The sequence below is a fragment of the Typha latifolia genome, chromosome 1 (genome assembly GCF_019914945.1).
Source record: "Typha latifolia isolate L0001 chromosome 1, TyphaL0001v2, whole genome shotgun sequence".
Classification (NCBI taxonomy): domain Eukaryota; kingdom Viridiplantae; phylum Streptophyta; class Magnoliopsida; order Poales; family Typhaceae; genus Typha; species Typha latifolia.
The window spans coordinates 3,818,364-3,837,109 of NC_133086.1; the positions used below are offsets into that span (position 1 = coordinate 3,818,364).

Sequence of the window (18,746 nt, forward strand, 5' to 3'; positions counted from 1 at the left end):
GAGCCAACCAACCTGGCTCGATAAAGCTCAAATTTATATATATATAATATGAGTAATATTAAATTAATATAAACTATTATATTTAAAAAAATTTACCTATTCAGAAACGCAATTATCTTTATTGTTTGTAATTTATATTTTGGTTGTACGTAGTTTTCTAACTCATTTATCTTTATTACTTGTAATTTATATTTTAGTAATATTTATATCTTTATAGTTGAATTATGTTTTATTTCAAGTTTGATTCAAATCTAAATTAATTCAAGTTTGCTTAGACTCGAAAATAATTTGAAATTGATAAGGCTTGAAATTGCTAGTTCAACAACTCGTTTAAGCTCTAAATTGGCTCGAGTTCAAAATTGACTCGGATTGAAATTATTTTAATTCAAACTTGATCACAAAAATAGGTTCAAAATTAATTTCAATCCAAACTTGATTAGAGTTAGGCTGGATCAGTCACTGCTCGTTTACACCCCTAACTATAACATATTTTCACTTGCAGATCCCTTATTTATTTAATTTTGACACTTTTGACTCCTTATATTTTACCCTCTAATGGGTATTAAATGAAAACGTCAATTGATCCAACTTATTCTTAACCTTTATATTTAGAGTGAAATGATTCCTGGAGGGTCTCAAATCGATCATATGATATTTTTTAGCAAAAAGAAAATTCTAATGAGTATTTAATTAGAGGTGCATTTTAGAGATTTTATATAGTTACTATTTGGATGGAGAGAATATGAAAGAGAAAAAAAATTAATTTTATCTCATCTTCTTGTCTAGATACACAGAGGAATTCTTCTATCTTCCTTTCTCTCCAATTGTGGAGAAATAAAAGCTGACATTAAAATACATTTTTTTCTCTCCCTTTCTCGTCTATTTTCGTATAAATTTTGTATCCAAACAATAGAAAATTTCTCATATTCTCTCCTCTCCTATTATTTTCATCCAAGCAGGGTGTGAGAGTCGATGTAATCATAAAAATTTTAGATAATAATTCAGAAATCTAAGTAAAAATGATCTCTTGTTGGTTTTAAGTCAAAACATAAGGCGAGGCGAGTACAGCATATATAATTATTAAAAAAAGGTGTGGGACAAAAGTTTCAGCTATTGCAACACAGGATTTTATGGGAATCTACTCCTTCAGAAAATTGCTCGTAATTTTGCTATTGAATACTCTAGAGAATTTTGGAGTAAAAAAAAAATAGATAGATGGCTAGTAGCACCTTAACATATTTATTAAACCGTGTGTTCAAGGTTGTTTTGGTTAATATTCACTCATAAATAATCAACTTCACTGTGTTGTTGTAGCCTTGTAGTATTGCATCGTTGCCATGAACAAATGTTGTAGTGGCCTTCATTATAATAAGAAATTATCTCCATCTCAGAATGTTATCGTGTGCTTTTCATCTTAGATTTGTCGAGCTTTCCTGCAGAGCCACGTGGCATAAAAGGGGGCAGTTAATTGGATCAAGAACACCTCCCAGTTTCATTTTTTGGAATGAGGAGTTGCAACGAGCAAGGAAGTCAGCAGTTCAACTAGTATAAATAGAGAAACTCTTTAAAGTAAATTGCATTACAAAGGCGTGATGATCACAGGAAAGTTCAATTCAAGTCACCCTAAAAGTTGCTTCTATCAAAATTCGTATGCCTGAAGAATTACCTCACTCAAAATTGTCTAAACCTCGGCAGCCGAACGTGCACAAATGACTCCCAAATTCTGATATGATATCCACCAGGCCTCCATAGCCACCAACAGCTGCTATCTGAACAGCATGCTTTGATGTGAGTGATCAACAGAATTGCAAAGAGAAGCAAGGAAATATCTCTCTGTTTCTTTTTTACGACAAATCAGAGACTACATAAAGATTTATAGATAAAAGGTTTACTGAAGACATGCCCAAGAGCAACTAATGCAAAAAAAAAAAAAAAAAAAAAAAAAAACTATGGTTACTGGTTGTCACATTAAATTTGCTGAAACTCTGCCTTATGCATAGAATCGATGCAATTTAATAATTACTGAATGCACAGCTAAGTAGATATAATCCTGGGATTATTGAAAGCCACACACCAGGATACTAACAAACTTCCTGTTTCAATTGCATGACTCTTGTGAGAAAAGAGAGAGAGATATACCCCAGATGGATGAAGTGAGACAGAAAAGGCTGAATGAGGAGCGCATTTTATTTGGGAAAGAACCACTCCGTTAATTGTGATACGTGAGAGCACAGGGTCAGAACCAACAGCTAAAATCTGATTTCAGCATACATAAGAGTATTTCATAAGTACATAGAGAGAAATGACTATATATATCAAGTGAGAAATAAAATGAGCAGAGTAAACAAAAAAGTGAATATAAAGGTAACATTAACTGAATAACAGAAACCATGCTGAATCTGATTGACATTTAAAGCAGATATTAGAAATCTGTAATGATCTAACGTGTAGCTGATAATAAAGGGAACAATTATATAACAAAACATATAACAATTTGTGCAGTATCCAACTTGACGTAAGCCTGAACTAAGTTATGGAATAGACTATTGATGAAGCCGGAGATGAAGAAGTTGTCCGTGTAGAAAAGAATGGATTAGATTTTGTTATCACAGTGATATATTTTGAAGAAGACCATGAATTTTTTTAATGGAAATTTGGGATTATGATGAATATTCAGCATCCGACCAGATAGAAATAGATCGATGAAAGCATTGTTAAAAGAACTACATCAAAGAATGGGACATGGAAAATATAGTATAAGCAAAATTGAGAACCTTACCTCTGTCCCCTTACAAACCTAGATAAAAAAAAAAAACATCACTTCTAGGAAGACTGTACCCAAAGGAGGCAGGGATTTAAAGTTCGAGTCAGAAGGCCATGAAAGTATTGCAAGACAACACCTGTTACCCACCCTTCACAGTCCTATGTTTAAAAATGTGCAAGAATATAGGACAATCTGCAGCCTTACTATTTCTTTATTCCACATTTGAGTCCTTTAAAGAAGATAAGATTGATACAAACCTTCAGATAGAAAGGAACCTTTTAGAGGTTCATTCTGAAGTAGCTAACAGCTTCAGACTTTGTAAACATTTTATTTGATAATAAAATGAAAAAAGGAAATATATAGTTATAAAATGAAAAGCAGCTTCTTCATTCAGTTTCCTTTGACCCATTCTCTTGTAGGGACAAATATCATTACCAATGGAGAAGATAAATGGGATAATTTTGCTCCCGAACTCCAGTCAAGAGAGATGAAAAGAACAGTAGTTAGTTTTATTTTACTAAAGCTCAACTTGTCCTGGACCTCCTGGCAAGTCCTGAATTACTATAAACTACAGTGGTCAATTAGTGTGACGGTCTCCTTCCATTCACAGTTGTGGCTTGGGCTAAAGGCAAGGAGAAAATCTTGTATCATTAATGATGCAAAGACTGCACATATAGCTTGCAACCACAAAACACGGAGCCTCATGCATCAGGAGTCCACTTTTCAAAATACCAACTTATATATAGTAATTATTTTCTTCTTTTACTATTCTTCAAGGCGATAAAGTTCACCTTTGCACTATAAGTACAAGTTAGACGCAAGATATATCACGTTACACAATATGGATTCCTGAAAGAACTTACTTGGTTGCCATCAAACAATAAATCCTGGACAGAAACACGGGAGTCAAAGCTAAAGATGCACTCATTGGACAGTAGGCTCCAAACAGATAACCCATTACAAGTGCCACATGCCTGGAAAGGAAAGGTAGATTAGGAGTAGAAGGGAAGTAAAGTAGATTAGGAGTAGAAGGGAAGTACAGAATAAAGAAATAATTTGATTTGCCTGATGCTAACCAAAGAAATAATGGACGTAGCAAATTTTGGAATTTTTGTTTTAGATTTTCCTTTTTTAGCCAACTCTTCAGTTTGACGAGTCACAAAAAGCTGTGTTATTGTTTCTTTTGTTGTAAAAAAAAATTACAGTTTTCTGTGACTCATCAAACTGAAGAGTTGGCTAAAAAAGGAAAACCTAAAACCAAAATTTCAAAATTTGCTACATCCATTATTATGAGCAAAGATATCCTAAGAGTCGGAAATACTTTACCAGCCAACTTTCACTTGTATCTATGGCAACGCAGCTGACCCATGAAGACTCCTTGACCTTGTGATTCTTTTCTGGGTTTATAATTTGAATACACTTTGTGCTTCTGCAATCTACATTGCAGTTTATCAAAATTAATTATGTACTAGTAAATCAGACAACATCAAACATAAATAAGCACGCCACATGAATAAAATGTGTGCACGTGTCTGTATGTCAATGGTTGATATTATTAGGAAAAAAAGACAAAAACGGTGATTAACGGTGCTTAACGATGAGAATAACTTAAGCACATCTTAAGTTGCAATTTCAAAGACCAACACAATGAAGCAACCAAAAAGAACAACTACACAACAAAAAATAAGGCACACACATAGCTATATAGCCATATATATATATATATATATAGAGAGAGAGAGAGAGAGAGAGAGAGAGAGAGAGAGAGAGCTATAGAGTGAGAGAGAAAGTAGAAACTTTACATGAAAACTTTGAAAGAAGTTCTAATGCTTAATGGTATATTGGCTAATCCCAAGATGGAGGGAGAAAAAGAACTCCCAATTTATTTGGATGAGCTTTTGTCAAAATTTGGATAGACAGTTTGTCATCTAACTCATACATATATATTAATAGTAGATAAAAATACTCACCCCAAATACGTGCTGTTCCATCCTCTGAACCTGTTACTATCTGAAAGAAGAAAAAGTTAAAATGTCAATAATATGTAAGAGAATTAGAACAAATATGTACAAATGATTAAGAAATAATGCAATTTATCTATGTGACATCAAATCTAATGGAAATAGATAGGTGTTGAGTCCTCAAGCTTGTGTAAAATGACAACCTCAATAATAGAGGCCTTGATAGAGGTAAAAGAAAATTAGAAGATAGTAACCTGCTTGCTTATTAGCTTTTGGAAATAGAATTGGTTTGCAGTTCTACTAATTGTGAAATAAGTATGAAATGATGATGAAGATAGTAACCTGATTGCTCGAACTTCGAAGTGTGACACAGTGCAAGTAATCTGAATGCCCTCTAAAAACCAGTTTACATTTTCCAGTCTCCTGCAGCAAAATTAGTACCAACGGGAAATATAACACTGGCATAATTAAACTAAGAAAATTTAAATACCTAATTTACAAGATAACAGCACGTAATCTTTCCATTAAGACTAGCAAAACCATAACACCTTTCATTAAATTTGAACTTTCTTTATAATGTATTTGTTCTTAAAAGAAACTTACCACATCCCAACAATATGCGCATGTATCACCAGCAGCTGAAAAAATGGATCCTTCCTATTCAAGAAAGAACTTCATCATGTATACATATGTAATAATAATCAGCCTACACGCAATGATTGTTGGGGAAAACATATCTTCAGAAATGAAAAATGGTAAATAGATATGCCTTTAGTGTGTTGCATTTTGGTTTAGATTAAGAAACTCTGTAATTGTCCAAGAAAGAATTGCCGCTACTAGATAATTTGAAGGACCATCTTTCCTTCTTATTAGGTGACGTATAGAACTTTAAAGTTAATTCTCTAGGTCTCTGATGCATATGTTGTTATCCTAGAGATAAGAAACATTACAAGTTTCAAGTTCAAGAATAACAAATGGTGGTTTAAATCTTAGTTTAGTATTCCTAGTTTGAATAAAACTGTTTAAATACTTATAATTGAAATTACAAAGAAGAACATTGAGAGCATTAAGGTACTGACCTGCTTGCTTACTGCAATGGCATTATTTTCTGGTATTGGGGAACGGGCATCCCAAGGGCCTCTGTAAAATAAACATAATGGGCAAGTATCCAAAAACATATCAAAGAACAAAAAATGGATGGAGGGAGGTCCGAAGCAAATAGAGAGATGTGTATAATGTATTATCAAATGGGACAAGTCTGAAGCAAATAGCGAGATGTGTATGATGTACAAGTCACACCAGAAATTTTTTCCTAACAGTAAAATATAGTAAAATTTCTGGACTAATGGAAATATGGAGAAATAGTGATACATAATGTGGAATAATGAAACCAAAATATGATTTTTTTTTTTTTAGTGAAAGCAAATGGTTTCAGAAACTAACTCATGTTGAGGGTTCACCAAATCAAGTATTGGCTTCGGAAGGTTCCCTGCCAAAATAATAATAACAATAAGTGAAGTTTGTAGCCACCCATTTTGATAATTTTATTAACAAAAGTTTACGCCAGCTGTCAAGATAGCTCTTTTATCTGGGTTTTGGGCCATTGAGCTGGATGTTGATAAAACATAACATTAATAGCATACCCCATTGAATAAATATATTTGTATACGAAGATAATTTGAGAGAATTACTTTGTAACTTTGCCCTTCTATGGCCATCTTATGATGAAAAACTTTTTGACAGAAAGGAACAATTATCCATTCTAAGAGGACCAAGCATAGAACGAAACACCATGGAATCTTATGGTTGTACTATGGGTATAAGCACATAATCGACCATTCTTATAGTACCTCGCATAGGAAGAGGAGCCTCATAATTGAGTATGTCAATCCACTTCCAGCCTCGTATCCTGCCATCATCACCACAACTGGCAAAAAAATGCAACATAAGCTTCTTAATTTTCCAGCCAACTTGATGGAATTGCCATTATAGGCATATATATCATCACTTGTGGTTAATTGTACAACTATAAATAGGAAAAATATTTGTAAACAACCAAATATTATGAAGAAAGATCATCTCATATAACAGAAAATTTAAAATGCACATAACTTTACAACAATTATATTGCTACTATAAGAAAATGAATCTACTGTTTATAACTTTATATCTATTGCTTCAAGAAGGTCTTCCGGAATCATACTAGAATTCAAATAAGAAAACAGAAGCCTCATAATTTCCTTCTCCAACTAGCACTTTATCAATAAGCATCATAAGTTAGTGCATCACTTATATCATAGTGTTTCATTAGTAATGTCTAACTCTTACCACACAATGATACAAAACAAATGAATAATGAACTAGAATATAGAAGAACTGCTTTACTGGATTTCAACTCTCCTAAGCCTTCTACTAAACATATGTGCATCAACATTGTGTCTAGAGGAAGACGAATTGAGTCAAATTTTCTATACCAAAGTTTGTTTTCTAATCTCCCACTTTTCGCCTCAAGAACCCAGAGAAAAATAAAAAAATATATAGCTAACCAGATAGGGGAAGCCACAGGAAGCACAAACTCGGGAACATAAGCATTATCTTCTCTAATGCACTGCATTCCACAAATAAACAGATGAACTTGGATCTGGTTACTCCCAAGGCTCTTTTGGTCTTTTATAGTTCATACATCAGAAAGATGCATATTCTTTTAACATAGTAAAAAGATGCAAGCATATTAGCAGATCTTGCTAGTAATGAAGATTTATGTTTGGAGTAGCTCGTCTTTGTTCTATTTACGATACTTATTTTACTAATTAATTAAATAAGTTTGTATTCATGATTTCATTCAAATAATTAAGAAATAAAATAATATAATCACATGAACAGAAGAGCCTTGGGAGTAACCAGATCCAAGTTCATCTGTTTTTGTAAATAAGCAAAAAAGAAAATAAAAGATTTAAAAAGAACTAAAACAATGAATTTTGCACAACAAATCTGCAAGCATATTCACGTAGCTCTATCCCACACAATAATAAAAAAGAAAAAGGAAAACAAGGAAAGAAGTGTGTGTTACTATCCCACTCTATGATAAGAAATAAACAAGGAAAGAAGTGTGTGCTAATACCAAGTGAAAGCTAGTGTAAATTTATGGTATCCACCTCAATAGCAAAGTTTCCTCTCCATCACCGTAAAACTTCAAATCATATGCAGGGCCTTTGTGACCTTGAATGATGCAAAGTGGATCCACCAACGGAGAATCATAATTGTACCTTCACCAGTTGAAAAGAATGATTTTAGAATGATATACACACGTTGAGAACAGGAAAATAGACACATCATAAAAGCCAACTAAACTTACTGCTGATCAATTTTCCTATTAAAACGCATAGCCTGCAAAAAGCAGCAAAGTCAATAGGTGGTTAAATTATCAACAATATGAATGCAAAAGAAGAACACTGCGCATCTGGAGAACAGATGTGGAATTCCTAATGATGCCAAATGACAAAAAAAATCTTATTTTAACTCTTAATTCCAAAAAAATAATGAAAAAAATACTATTACAAACTACACTAGTATCCAAAAATAGCTTAAATGTACTGCAAATAATTAATATGCTAAACCCGAATACTGTCCCCCCTAAACTTCATTAATCGCAAAGATAAGGAGCTCCTACTAGGAATTAAATCGAACGAGTTCCAGGCAATGCTACTATCACCGCGACGGAAATCACCTGGCCATGAGAATAAGAGACGCAGGCGGCGATGGAGTAGGAAGCAACGCACCCATCGCTCGAAGCCACGACTAGGGTTTCGGGGTTAGGGTTTTGGGAGGGAGCAAAGGCGGTACGGAAGACGGTCCGCGAGCTGAGCTCCCTGTCCATGAGAATACTCTGCCTGTAGCCTTCTTCGTCCCATTCCCTAGCATCGCGCCCTCCTCCTCCCCCTCCATCGCCTCCCGCCATTGCCGTCCCGTGTGAAGCTTTTGGGACGAGCAGAGAACGAGGAATTAATTAACTTTTGCCCGACATGCGTACCGTTAGATTAATTCTATCGAATTTTTCATTTGACACCCTCAATTATTCTGGAAACATATTTATATTTCTTCTATAATTATCCGCCGAAATCTACTCTCAGATTTCAATTATTATTTTCCAAAACCTATTGGTTTCCTAGATAATGTTCGTAAATGTTAGTTGGGTCTAAACGAGCTATTTGTACTTAAAAAACTTTTTAAAATTTTAGTAATAATAAAATTAAATACTTAATTTTATTAATACTAAAACGTAAGAACTTTTTGCTCGTCATTTTCTCACTTTGCGACCTACAGGAAAGAAAGGCTCCTGCACCTTTCTGAAGACGAGAAGAAGAAAAGAACGGCACTTTCCATTGTGGCTAGGGGTGTAAATTACCCTAGCTTGATCAAGTTGGGTCTAATTCGGCTCGGCTTGATATGAATTTTCCTTTTTTTTCTCGGCTCAAGCTCTAGATTGGCTCCATAAGTTATTATTAAGGATTTGAGCGGAGATGGACAGTGACATCATTTCTCAAATGAACATAATAAGATAAGGATGAGTCATGAGTTACCGCTAGAGAAAAACAGAGATCATGGTAGAGGTAGAGTTTTTATCTATTATAAGGTTGTCATTGGAGAAAGGAGAGTTAGAGGAGGATCCACGAGAGGAAGAAGAAAATGTAGGTGGAAGGGATTTGAGATTTGGGCCAAGATAGATTGAGTGACTTAGGGCTTTTAGAGATGATATAAGTTTCTCAATGTTTGTTTGATCTAGATTCAACGGTTCTAATTACTCTAAAAAATATATATTTATATTTAAACTATAGTAATCAAGCTGAGCTTAAGTGAGATAAGTCTAGCTCAGCTTGGCTCAATTAATTATTCAAGCCTAAAAATTAAGTTCGGCTCGGCTTATTTAGATCTCAAGCCGAGCTTGAGTAACTCACGAGTCGCCAAGTTTTTTTCGACAACCCTAATTGCGGCATAATTGTTAGATCAGTTTTAAGAAGTCTCATTTGTTTTGTCACCAGTATTTTGCTCTGGCCCATTGAAAGAGGGTTTAGCCAAGTTGGTAGGTAATAATAGCTCCACCGGCTATCTTTTGGGACCGATCCTACTTCTTCTCTTCTGTTTACTGCATTCAAGCTCGCCTACCTGAATATGAATGCCAAGCTATCTACCAAAAATATTTAGATGGCTTGTAGATAGCCGATCCTAGATTCTTTCTCCAGACTTTACCATACTTTTAGAGAGGTCATGGGTAGAGAAATTAACGTGGGGTCGCCTTCCCCCTCTAAAGATTGTCCTGATTTCACTGAGCCCATGGTTTCCTTTTGAACTCTGCTTCATGCCCTGATTTCACTGAGCCCATGGTTTCCTTTTGAACTCTCTCATCAAGAGCAAGCTCAATTTGTCTTTCCCTCACCTGGAATGGATTAAGGAAGGGACCTCCTTGTCTAAGAAGGCTTTTGTTACTAATAGTTTGAGGTTGTTGCGGAAGGCTACTAACTCTGGTTTTCTTTAGTAGAAGAAAGGAATGCCTCAATGTTTGTTCTAATTGTTATGCCACTTTTAGAGATAGTTTGATACTGTTAATGCTAGTTTTGTTACATAATCTACTTCTATAATGGTAAGAAAACTAATAAATAGATAAATTTGCACACTACACCTTACTTTTTAATAAAATCATGATTTACTCTCTACATTTTCTTTTACTATTTATAAATCGAGTTTTATAATTTAATAAATATATGCAGAAAAATATTTCACTATAGAGTAAGTTAATTATAATAAAAAGATTATGAAAATACCTAGCTAAGTTATACTTGGGCATCCAATTCAACTAAACCCAACTCAAATAAATTCAACATATACTAAGGGCATTTTAGTTAATTAAAAATAAAATATTCTTATGATATTAGTTAATATATAACTTAGAATATTATATATATATATATATATATATATATATATATGCTAATCATAGGGGCTCAATTATAAATAATAAAAATATAAGGTGTAATCTATAATTTTGTTAATGGACACCCTACCATAGGAGAAACAAGTGGATTGCACGGCGTTCGCTGAAGTTGGCCAGCTATAATATTAGCTCACTTAGTAGCAGCAAGAGGGTTATATATGTTAATATGTATTAACGAGGGCTACTCATGTCTGACTAGTCTTCGGACTTAATAGAAAAGGAAAATAAGAATTTGTTAAAATAAAAAAATAAAAAAGTCTTCATCCTTCGTCTATTTATCCCGTATTGAAACCGCGGTTTAGAATAGATTGAGATTATTATCGATGGCCTAATGCGTGCGTCAGTACGATACTTGTGACCTTTTCCTCTTTCCTCTCCCCCCACCCCCCCACCCTCCTCCTCCATTCTCTCTCCTCAAAGTCGAAACCCTAGGAAAGTAGGAGGAAATCCTCCAATTATATAAACCCTAGGTCTGGATCTCCCGTCTGCCCTTTTTGATTCCTCGAATTCGTCCCATTTCCTTAATTGATCTCATTTTCGTGTTCTCCATTGATCTGTCGAAGCTCGAAGGGACCCATCGATTGGATTCTACCTCTCCTCGACGTCTCGTGAGATTGGAGGGAGGAAATTTGTTCTTTTTTGCTTTTCCTTCTTTCCTTAATCTATTTTTCGGTTTAGGATTTGGAATTATTAAGGTATCCTATTTATTATCGCGGAGATGGAACCTCGTGTGGGGAACAAGTTCCGGATGGGCCGCAAAATCGGGAGTGGCTCCTTTGGAGAGATCTATCTAGGTTTGTTCTGATGCTGGGAAAAGTTTTATTGTGGAAGGTGGAGGTTTTAATTCCTTTTTATATTTTTGCTGCTATTTCGCAGGTACTAATGTCCAGACAAATGAAGAGGTTGCGATTAAGCTTGTAAGTATCAAAATTGTAGGAGTCACCGTTTTCTGTATAATTGTATGTGTGCGATTTAAAATTGATGGCGTTGGTTGCTTTGGATAATTTGAGATTCCTGGTCATGCATTTTATTTTACATGAGTTACACCTAAATTTTTGCTATTACTTATTCATAGTCAAGTTATTTCAGATTGTGTTTTTAATCTTATATTGCAGTTAACATATTTCTTATTTGTGTGTAAAACAATCAATGTTTTAGAAAACGGTCAAGGCATGTGTTAGGTAGGTCCTTGAGGCGGGTTGAGTGTAGGTTCTTGCGTAGGCCGTTAAATGGATGCCCAGGCAGTAAGTTGGGTGCTAGGCGCTAGGTGATTAGGCAGTTTTTGAACTTGTTAACAATTTTATATTAAGTATAAAGTATTATGCCAACTTGGTCCGTAAACCTACCTATCATTCAAGTTGTAAGGGATTCCTATTTCCTATTAAATGGGTGTTTTTGCTGTACATAGTTTTTATTATTCTCGTCCTCTCTCCTCTCCCTTATATTATAATAAGGATTAGTAAATAGTAACGACAACTGTTATAGGGAAGAGCAATAGCTAGAAGGCTGTTGCTATTACTCTTGCAATGGCAACGATGACCATTGCCTTTATGCATGGAAGAACACCGATTTTTCTTGTGGATGCATATGAATATCTAAATGTTTCACAGCTGTTTTGTCATATCACTGCCTTAGTTTTAGGCACCTGCCTATGTTGTCTGTGTTTCTCTCAATTTCCTTGGATCATTTCTAGATGGATTAGTCTATTTTGTCCTTGCTATAGCTGAGTTACTGCAAAAGTTTGTTTTTTTTTTTTTTCATTTTTCTTTATCTTATTTTGCTGTCTATGTGGAAGGGAATGTACTTGTATTTGATAGTTTCAAAATTTTGGTCTTGCCAATGACGAGTCTGAAACTTACCCTAAAGTTTTGTAAGCCTACCTGTTTCAGGCCAATTTAGGTCAGTTTCAACCTGGTCGGTGCTGGTATCTATCAAATGCGTAACGTCAAGTCAGATATCAAGTGGTAGGAGTAAAGTTTTGGGAGTTTTAGACATGAATTCACATAAGAGCAAGACCACAAGGATGCAGATAGACAGTACCACACTGTAGGGATGCATCTCTGCTTACCAAAAATTTAGAATGTGGTCTATTTCCTTGGTCCGCTGAGTCATTTAGGATATATCTGTTTTTTGCTTGTAATTGACTTTTGTACATGGATATCTCTTTGTTTTTTTTTAAATTTTAGAATATCATCATTTTCTTCTATATAAAGCACCATCTTGTTTTCAACTTTTCATTAAAATGCTTGGTGTGTGGACACCTCTTTTAATCTACATGATGGATGGGTATTACTTTGAACCAAAGCTGTTCTCATGATTTTAATTAGTCATGGTTTGTTTTTAAAAGAAAAAGGAAAACAAAAAGCTTACTTTCTGTATTTCAGGAAAGTGTGAAGACAAAACATCCTCAATTGCTATATGAATCAAAGCTGTATAGGATCCTACAAGGAGGAAGTAATCAATTGCCCTGTTCCTTTTTGTGATATCACATGAGAAAAATACTATTAGTGCATGTATTTATTAATCTGTTTTTTTTTTTTAATTTGCAGCTGGAATTCCAAACATTAGATTTTTTGGTGTTGAAGGTGATTACAATGTCCTGGTGATGGATTTATTGGGGCCAAGTCTTGAAGACCTTTTTAACTTTTGTAGCAGAAAGCTCTCTTTGAAAACTGTTCTGATGCTTGCTGATCAGATGGTATATAGACTGTACCTGATGTGGCTTACCATTAGAACCATATATTTTTCCAAAATTTGCATATATTTTGTGATTCTAACTATATGATCAATCTTTTGAATCATCTCTCACCCACAATTTTTGAAAATTTGTCCACAACCAACATCTTATCTTTTGGCTTCTCTTCCACTCCTCCTTTTGGTCTTGAAATGGAAGGTTCTCCCTATATGCCATCTTACTCTGTTGTCAGTTGTAGTTACCGAGAAGAACTGTCTTTTCTGATGCATTTGGTCCCCATATGCATCTTTCCATAGCCAGGCTTCCACATTAGCATATTTTCTATTCACATTTTTTTGTCAATCATTTTGGCTACTTCTAAATTCTAATATGTTTTGTCTCTTCCTTAGATTAATCGGGTGGAATTTGTTCATTCCAAGTCTTTTTTGCATAGAGACATTAAGCCAGATAATTTTCTTATGGGTCTTGGAAGGCGAGCTAATCAGGTAACTTAATAATATTTTGTTAATCTCACCCTTTATTCAGCACTCATTGTGATAATTTATATCATGTGTTTTTTCCTTGTTCATATATTTTTTGTAGGTCTACATTATTGATTTTGGCCTTGCCAAGAAGTATAGAGATACTTCAACACACCAGCACATTCCTTATAGGTATATATCTTCATTTGCATTGTTTGAAGTATTTTCTTAAACATGTCATCTTGCATGCGTCCATTTCTAAAAGAAAAATACAGTTATATTGTGTCTTATTGGAATGTCTTGCGTGTTGCAATTACTTATAGGCTTAAGGTAGAATAAATCAATATACCTTAAAGCATGAAACAAGGGTTCACTTATCAAGAATCATAATCTGTGCGTGCCAATCGTCTCACCCCATTAGGTAAATGGCATTCAAATGGATCACAGAATATGACCCTTTTGTGTCCTTCTGTGCTGACCAAAACATTAAGTTTTAGGTGGCCACAGATTGGTATTGGGTGGCACAATTGCATGCCGCCCCAAAAGAGTTTTAGGTGGCATAATTTCTAGTTTCAGACATAAGTCCAATCGATTGGAATGTCCAAAGATTGTTGTGTTGTCTTCTTGTAAAAATATGGATTTATTTCTCTTGGCACTTATAATTTTCTTGTGTTATTTACTTTTCTGGCGAGACTAAATAGAAATTTTTTTTACTGTCTGCCTATTGTATCCTGCCCCTATCAATGCCTTTGTATTTGATGCAACTTTTTCCAATGAAAGTTGGAACTCCTTTTAATAGTTTCCATTGACAATGCAGAGAGAACAAAAATTTGACTGGAACGGCAAGATATGCTAGTGTAAACACCCATCTTGGCATTGGTGAGTGTGTCTTTATTATAACTTCTGAAACATCTTATTGATCTAAAATGTTTCATTTTTGAATTTTTTAGTTTTGTTTGCTTCTTTGGACATTCCAATTCTTCATCATATCCTTTTCTTAATTCGCATCCTTATTCAGATTTTGACTTTATTTTATATGAGTTCTAAGAACAAAGCAGGAGGGACGATTTGGAATCTCTTGGATATGTGCTCATGTACTTCTTAAGAGGAAGGTTTGATATCTCATTTGATTTCCTCCCATCCATGATTTACTTTACTCTGGCTAAGATGTTTCTGTCTTTCAGCCTTCCATGGCAGGGTCTAAAAGCTGGAACCAAAAAACAGAAGTACGAAAAAATTAGTGAAAGAAAAGTTGCTACATCAATTGAGGTAATCTGTTAGTTACTGAGGGGCTGGAGGCTGCTTTCTATCCAGTTTTCATATAGTTTTTGCATAATTCTCAGGCTTTATGTCGGGGATTCCCTACTGAATTTGCATCATACTTCCATTACTGCCGTTCACTACGGTTTGATGATAAGCCAGATTATCAGTACCTTAAGAGATTGTTCCGAGATCTCTTTATCCGTGAAGGTTGGTATCCTATATTTCTTTTCTTTCTGCTTGAAGAGATCAAGAATTTAATTTTTTTTCACTTGCTAATTTTATGTAATTGACATTGGTGGAGAACATGCAGAAAAGTAGGATGCCGAGTATAATGCTTTCATATATTTCTCTGTTTTTCAGGATTTCAGTTTGATTATGTGTTTGACTGGACCATTTTGAAGTATCAGCAGTCACAGACAGCTAGTGCCACTCCACGTTCTCTTGTAAGTTACATGCACAATTTTACTTACTATCCTGATTTTGTTTAATTGAGTAAGTGGCTGATTTGCCCTCAACCTTTTAGACTGGAGCAGGTCCAAGCTCTAGGTTGGAACCTCCTATGGCAAATGATAGACAGTCAGGTATACATCTAAATTTTGTCATTGTTCCTGATATTTTCTTATATATATATATATATCTCTTTTGAAGTTGATTCAGTAACTGTTCCTCATCTCATATAAAAACTGGTCTAATATCCTAATGTGTTGGCCTTTTAAGTCTTGGTGAAATCTTGGCATCCACTTTTCTTAGGAGTGATTTGAGTGGTTGACTAACTCGTTGTAGGTGGTGAAGAGGGAAGGGTGAGTGGTCGGTTAGCACTGGACCCTTCCCGTCGGCGAGTCCCACCTCCAGCTGTAAATGCTGGCAGCTTGTCAAAGCATAAGAGCCCCATGGGGAATGACTCATCTGTTGCTAAAGATGCCATGGTAAGCTTTTAATTTCATTTGATTCACTTGTGTTTTCATAGCTATCCATTTTTGTGGCCATAAAAGATGTTTAGGGAAAATTTTAGTGGCCATATTTATGCGATTGAGTAGTGTTACCATTTGTATAAGCATTCTGGAACTGGAAGCTTTGCTTTAGGATGAGTTATAATTTGCTGATAAAATTATGGTGGCAAACACGTACAGTACATGGCTGTACTATCACACTTCATATGTCCATGAATTTTCTCATTTAAACTCTTTTTTTCTGTCAAATTGTTTTAAATAATCCTGGTAGAAGGAGAGATGGAGGGAGAGTGAGAGAAAAGTGAGGAAAGAGTTCAGAGTGGATTTCTTTTTTCCTTAGGAAGGGGTGTTCCCTGTGGACATATTTCCTTTGAAAAATATCATCCAAACACCCACATAGAAAATTTTCCTATCCCTTTAAATTTTCCTTAGGCAACCCTGATTCCCAAAGTGGAATTTGGGCTATCCAAGCAGGTCTAAATTTGAAGCAGAGGAAATATTATTCTGATTACTGTTTGAATTCTGTAAGGGAAGTGGGCTAGACCACCCTGACATGTATCAGTTGAGCATTATGTGCATCTCAATGGCCCATCTTCTGAACTTCGTCTAGTTCCCCAACATTTATTCTCTTATTTAAAATTGCAACAAGATATGTTTGAACGATGCCCTTTTCTTTAATTGATCTTTTGCATCCTTTCACCAATTTTCTCCCCGATCTTCTGCTGTTTATATTTCTTTTATCACTCCCTTTTGAATTATGGAATTATCTACTCTTTTATCACAAAGTTGGTTGAATTCATTTTGGAGAATCTTATGCGGAAGTTATGCATCATGTTTGCTGATGTGTAATAACTAATAAGAGGCTCATAATCTGGAATTCATTCATTGGCTTACTTTACCAATGGAGTTTTAGCTGTCTGCTTTGTTTTTTGTTTGGTTGGGCACTTTGCAGCCTTTCTATTAAGCTACCATTACTTTTGAAAGCAAGAGAGCGTATAGAGGTGTATTTACTTTTAGCCATGTTTAGGAGGATGGAATGATAATATGTATCTTAAGCCCAATTTTTTTGTGGTACATCATTGAGCAAGGAGGCTCCAAATAAGAAGTTAGTGAATTCAGATACCCTCCATTGGTTTTCTGAGTAAATGGGTCTGCCTACCTGTGTTAGATGAGAGCCATAATTAGTGGTGCAAACCATACCAATCACAAGTTCATGCATTTTTACAAACTGCATCGGTTGGGATATTCTGTGGTGCGAACCATACCCCCTCCTCTCTTTACAGTATTTTAAATTAATATATTATTAGGTGGGCCTCTCTATTTAGTATTTACCTATTTTTTCTGCCTCCATTCTCCATATTTGTAATTAATTAAATGCAGTAGCCTGTATGTTAATGTGATTAATGTACATGGATCCTAAAAAAGAATATCTTAGCATATTCTGATCATTTTTGCTGCATTAAGACTTCATTTGTAGATACATGATGCAACCAATTGTATCAGATTGTAAGTTGGCCTGCAAAATCTAGTATAGTGTGTGCACGTTAGTTCCTGACTGTGAAAGCTTATATCATGTAGTTATCCAGTTCAGCTTTTTTGGGATGGTCAAGCGGATCCTCAAGGCAAGCTGCTGCTGCTTCTAGCAGCCGTGACATGGTGAGCTCTGAGTTAAATACATCGCGAATTCGTTCGACAGATGCAAGCCCTGGGACTCTCCGCACAGTTTCCGGTCCTCAGAGAAGCTCACTACTTGGTTCTGCTGAGCCCAGGCCATCATCTTCTGAGAGGCACTCATCAAACATGAAGAACTATGAATCAACGATTAGAGGCATCGAATCTCTTAATTTCGACAGTAATGAGAGGATTCAGTATTAGTATCTTAAAAAGGAGAAGCGCATGCACACTATGTAAACATTATAGACTGGAGGATGGATATATTTGCCGTGTTGATTGGAGGCCTGTGAGTTCAGACAGATAAATTGCTTATCTGAGGAAGTTCTCCTGGGGATGGTAAATAAGGCTGCCTTGAAGAGCTGTGACTTTTTTAACCGAGCCATGGCCATGAAATGGCCATTTGTAGTTTGTACATTCATGTGAACTTGTTATGCAGCTATCTTCAAGCATCAGCCATAGCTATTCTATTATTCTTTTGGAACCACTTTTACATGAAAAGTTATATTTAAAATGCAACTGTCTGAATTGAATATGATTTGTATTTAATTATGTGATAGGATTTTAAGCAGTTATAGGATTTTGGTTGTCTTTTGCACAGCTCACTTGTATCTATCCACAATCCACATAGTGAATCTTATTTGGGGCTCATACTTGGAAGTGCTTATTAACTCATGTTTCTATGAGCCAGCTTTCTCATTAAAAGTTTAATTTTGTGCTTCTCAGCTGTGTGTTTTTCTTTTGTCTTTTTCCTTGTGGAGAATTTTGTGCCACAAAGATTTCTGTGTTGAAGCTTTAATGTTTCGTGGTCATTGTATTGTTTGGAGTAATATTGATATTGTAGTGGATCTCAAGAGATGGAAAATGTCCTGCGGTTTCAGACGATTCTTTTTCCTACTGCATTTGTATTATCCTCAGTATTATCAAAACGTGTCAACAATTCTTCCTATTATCAGAATATATGGAATTTTGCATGATATTTTTCCTCTCTA

General features: G+C 35.0%; 2 protein-coding genes across 4 annotated transcripts; one reads left to right on the top strand and one right to left on the bottom strand.

Moving 5' to 3' along the window:
* Positions 1–1,145: 1,145 nt before the first annotated feature.
* LOC140780637 (THO complex subunit 6) lies at positions 1,146–8,903 on the bottom strand. 2 transcript variants are annotated; one of them, XM_073126314.1, is made up of 14 exons: positions 8,453–8,903; positions 8,081–8,112; positions 7,881–7,991; positions 6,576–6,652; positions 6,169–6,214; positions 5,805–5,865; positions 5,329–5,382; positions 5,068–5,148; positions 4,735–4,774; positions 4,091–4,200; positions 3,628–3,738; positions 2,140–2,256; positions 1,667–1,769; positions 1,146–1,433 (listed from the first exon to the last, which is right to left on the bottom strand). In XM_073126314.1, exons 1-13 carry the CDS (start codon positions 8,681–8,683, stop codon positions 1,668–1,670), a joined length of 1,173 nt encoding a protein of 390 aa, XP_072982415.1. In that variant the 5' UTR covers positions 8,684–8,903; the 3' UTR covers positions 1,146–1,433; position 1,667. The 2 variants fall into 2 exon arrangements, with proteins under 2 accessions (XP_072982415.1, XP_072982416.1); XM_073126315.1 differs by lacking the exon at positions 1,146–1,433 and having other exon boundaries at positions 1,553–1,769; positions 8,453–8,829.
* Positions 8,904–11,017: 2,114 nt separating this feature from the next.
* LOC140792269 (casein kinase 1-like protein 2) lies at positions 11,018–18,325 on the top strand. 2 transcript variants are annotated; one of them, XM_073143154.1, is made up of 14 exons: positions 11,018–11,508; positions 11,591–11,631; positions 13,099–13,168; positions 13,264–13,412; positions 13,799–13,894; positions 13,992–14,062; positions 14,688–14,749; positions 14,919–14,982; positions 15,055–15,139; positions 15,214–15,340; positions 15,494–15,576; positions 15,657–15,714; positions 15,917–16,059; positions 17,662–18,325. In XM_073143154.1, exons 1-14 carry the CDS (start codon positions 11,433–11,435, stop codon positions 17,956–17,958), a joined length of 1,422 nt encoding a protein of 473 aa, XP_072999255.1. In that variant the 5' UTR covers positions 11,018–11,432; the 3' UTR covers positions 17,959–18,325. The 2 variants fall into 2 exon arrangements, with proteins under 2 accessions (XP_072999255.1, XP_072999263.1); XM_073143162.1 differs by having other exon boundaries at positions 17,670–18,325.
* Positions 18,326–18,746: the final 421 nt, after the last annotated feature.

Coding starts and splice junctions, on each gene's coding strand:
- LOC140780637 (XM_073126314.1), bottom strand. CDS start 8,683: ATGGCGGGAGGCGATGGAGGGGGAGGAGGAGGGCGCGATGCTAGGGAA. Junction 6,653..7,880: donor GAGGAAACTTTGCTATTGAG/GTGGATACCATA, acceptor TTTTTTTGCCAG/TTGTGGTGATGATGGCAGGA. Junction 1,770..2,139: donor TCTCACTTCATCCATCTGGG/GTATATCTCTCT, acceptor CATGCTGTTCAG/ATAGCAGCTGTTGGTGGCTA.
- LOC140792269 (XM_073143154.1), top strand. CDS start 11,433: ATGGAACCTCGTGTGGGGAACAAGTTCCGGATGGGCCGCAAAATCGGG. Junction 11,509..11,590: donor CTTTGGAGAGATCTATCTAG/GTTTGTTCTGAT, acceptor GCTATTTCGCAG/GTACTAATGTCCAGACAAAT. Junction 13,413..13,798: donor TGATGCTTGCTGATCAGATG/GTATATAGACTG, acceptor TCTCTTCCTTAG/ATTAATCGGGTGGAATTTGT.